This window comes from Elephantulus edwardii, unplaced genomic scaffold (assembly GCF_000299155.1).
Source record: "Elephantulus edwardii isolate Elephantulus edwardi_28Jun2011 unplaced genomic scaffold, EleEdw1.0 scaffold00059, whole genome shotgun sequence".
Lineage (NCBI taxonomy): Eukaryota > Metazoa > Chordata > Mammalia > Macroscelidea > Macroscelididae > Elephantulus > Elephantulus edwardii.
In genome coordinates, this window is record NW_006399809.1 from 12,575,424 (window position 1) to 12,577,870 (window position 2,447).

The 2,447-nt window shown below is 38.0% G+C and overlaps 1 protein-coding gene across 1 annotated transcript; it reads right to left on the reverse strand.

Annotated features, from left to right (window-relative positions):
* Nucleotides 1-1,723: 1,723 nt before the first annotated feature.
* On the reverse strand, nt 1,724-2,017 carry LOC102876720 (protein S100-A10-like). Its single transcript, XM_006887631.1, has one exon. It carries the CDS (start codon nt 2,015-2,017, stop codon nt 1,724-1,726), a length of 294 nt encoding a protein of 97 aa, XP_006887693.1.
* Nucleotides 2,018-2,447: the final 430 nt, after the last annotated feature.

Genomic DNA, 2,447 nt, shown 5'->3' on the forward strand with positions numbered 1-2,447 from the left:
TAGTTTGTTGACTGCCTTCAAGTTGAGCTTGACTCATAATGACCCTATGAACAAAAGACAAAAGACTTGAAACCTTTCTATAACTATCATCGTTTCTCAAAGTTCATAGAGTTTCCAGAGGCATGTTGTTTAGGAAGTGGATGCCACTCCTGCAGGGGTTTCTAAACACTGTGCCTCCAGAAACTCTATGAACTTTGATAAATGTTGATAGTTATATATATGTTCAATAGTTCTAGAAAGGCTTCAGGCCTTTTATTCATAGGGTCACTATGAGTTGTGTTTGATTCGAAGGCTATCAACAACAACAATTCTTTTTTCTTCTTATTTTCTAATTGCAATAGCTATATATCTCTATCTCAACTCTTCCCAGGTTGATCCTCCTTGTCTGAGCTTGTCTGAGTCCTTGTAGCGTTCTTTGTCTACCCATTACATTTCTATTCTGCTCCTTCTCGCACCCCTCATTTACGTTCTAATTGTCACAGTAGCAGTCTTATGTAGCATTTGCCCTTTTATGACTGACTTATTTCACTTCACATAACATTCTCTAGACTCTTCCATGTGGTGGTGTACTTTTCTCTTTCTTTGTGAGTGGAATTGGTAGAGCTGGGTGATGTTATCTTACCTGCAGACAGTTGAAATCAGTACCTTTCTAAACTTGGTATTCGCTGCTCTGGAGGAAGGTTTGGTGCATAACAAAGAGTTTATAAGAATCATTCCTTGTATCTACTCAATTGGCTCAGAGTAGCAGGAAATTGAATGCCATCTTTTTCTAGTCACAAGACTAGGGCTAGGCTTGTGTTTTAGAGTAGGTCAGTAACTATTTTATGTATTATTTAATATTTTATGCAAACTATTTGTCAGTTTTGTTTCAGCACTTTCCCATGACATTGCTGATAAATTGGAATACAAGAGCCTTGGGAAGTTGATGTGAAATGCCGAACCAGAAAGAGGCATCTGACTTAAGGTGAAATGGCTAAACTAACACTAAAGGCTCAGAATAACCCTTCACAGTGATTCCGATCCTGTTGCTTAGTAATGAACCTCATCGCTAAAGAAATGTTTTCCCTTTCACAGATTTTGTGATCTGTTTAAAATCTGTTCCCAGAAAATATTCTTTATGCCATTGACTCTGTGACTGGCAATGAAACATGCCCTTCCATGACCTCAGACTAGCAAATCCATGTATTCTGGCACATTGATATAACCAATAATGTGAAAATTATGCTTTTCTTTTTCTTACATTTAACTGAGTTCAATCACTATAATAGAGTTAGAACGCTATATTTTGCATAGTTCCTTATACAACTCTATATGATTTGTGACTCTTCCATTGGATTTGTGGACTTTAGATTTTGAGATTTTTATGAGTCTTCACTCAAATGATATTTTTGTTTCAATATGTCTCTTTGATATTCCTTTAAGAAATTGAGCATCTTTTCTCTAAAAGGTTTTCTCAACTTTTTTTTGGTATTAAAAATTTTATTTATTGAGGGCAATAGGATGTAAACAACAAAAAAATCAAAAGCTTATGTGGCATCTCACTGACTTTTCTTACTCTACTTGTCAAATGGGGGTTGAATTTTATTTGGACATATTCAAAGGACCCCAATCTGCTGGTCATGCACGAAATATTTGAACAGGAGGAAGTTGGGGTGCAGATTCCTTACCAACTCTGGGATAACTCTGGACAGGATGGGAGAACTTCGTTCAATGCTGCCTACATCTACTTCCATCCTTTCTGCTTCGTATATACTACAAAATAGTCGTTGCATGTGGTGGAGAGGCCAGCAATCAGGGTAAAGAAGCTCTGGAAGCCTACTTTGCCGTCTTGGTACCGGTCCAAGTCCTTCATTATTATGTCTACAGACAGAGAGTCTTTTTGGTTTTCTAAAAACACAGGGAACTCCTTCTCCATGAGCACTTTCAGGTCGTCCTTGGTTAGATAGCATTTATCTCCAGCAAATTTGTGAAACATGAACATCATCATTTCCATGCCATGTTCCATCTGAGACGGCATTTTGGCGAGGTCTTAGCGGGGGTGTAGTGCAGAAGTTGGGGGAGCAAGACACAGACTCCGAGCGAGCGGGACGCCAGGCCAGGTTTTTCAACTTCTTAATGTTTTTCATTACCTATTTTAAATGTTGTTATTAAGTTGTCAAAGGCCATAATGGTTACCCATGGTGGACAGTGTTTGGTGGAGCTGCCTAATTAAAACCAGCTTGGAAGCAGGAGTGGCATCCACTTCCGAATGGCTTGCCTCTGGAAACCCTATGAACCTGGAGAAACTATGAAAGTTATACAAGTGTTCAGGTCTTTCATTCATAGGGTCTACAACTCGATGGTACTTAACAACAACAACAACAACAAGTTTAAATGTTACCACAATTTACAAATAAGATATTAAATAAATTATGAACAATTTCTAGAATAGATTTCTATTATTGGCT

What these genes read in the sequence shown, in the direction of transcription:
- LOC102876720 (XM_006887631.1), bottom strand. Translation starts at nt 2,017, where the DNA reads ATGCCGTCTCAGATGGAACATGGCATGGAAATGATGATGTTCATGTTT.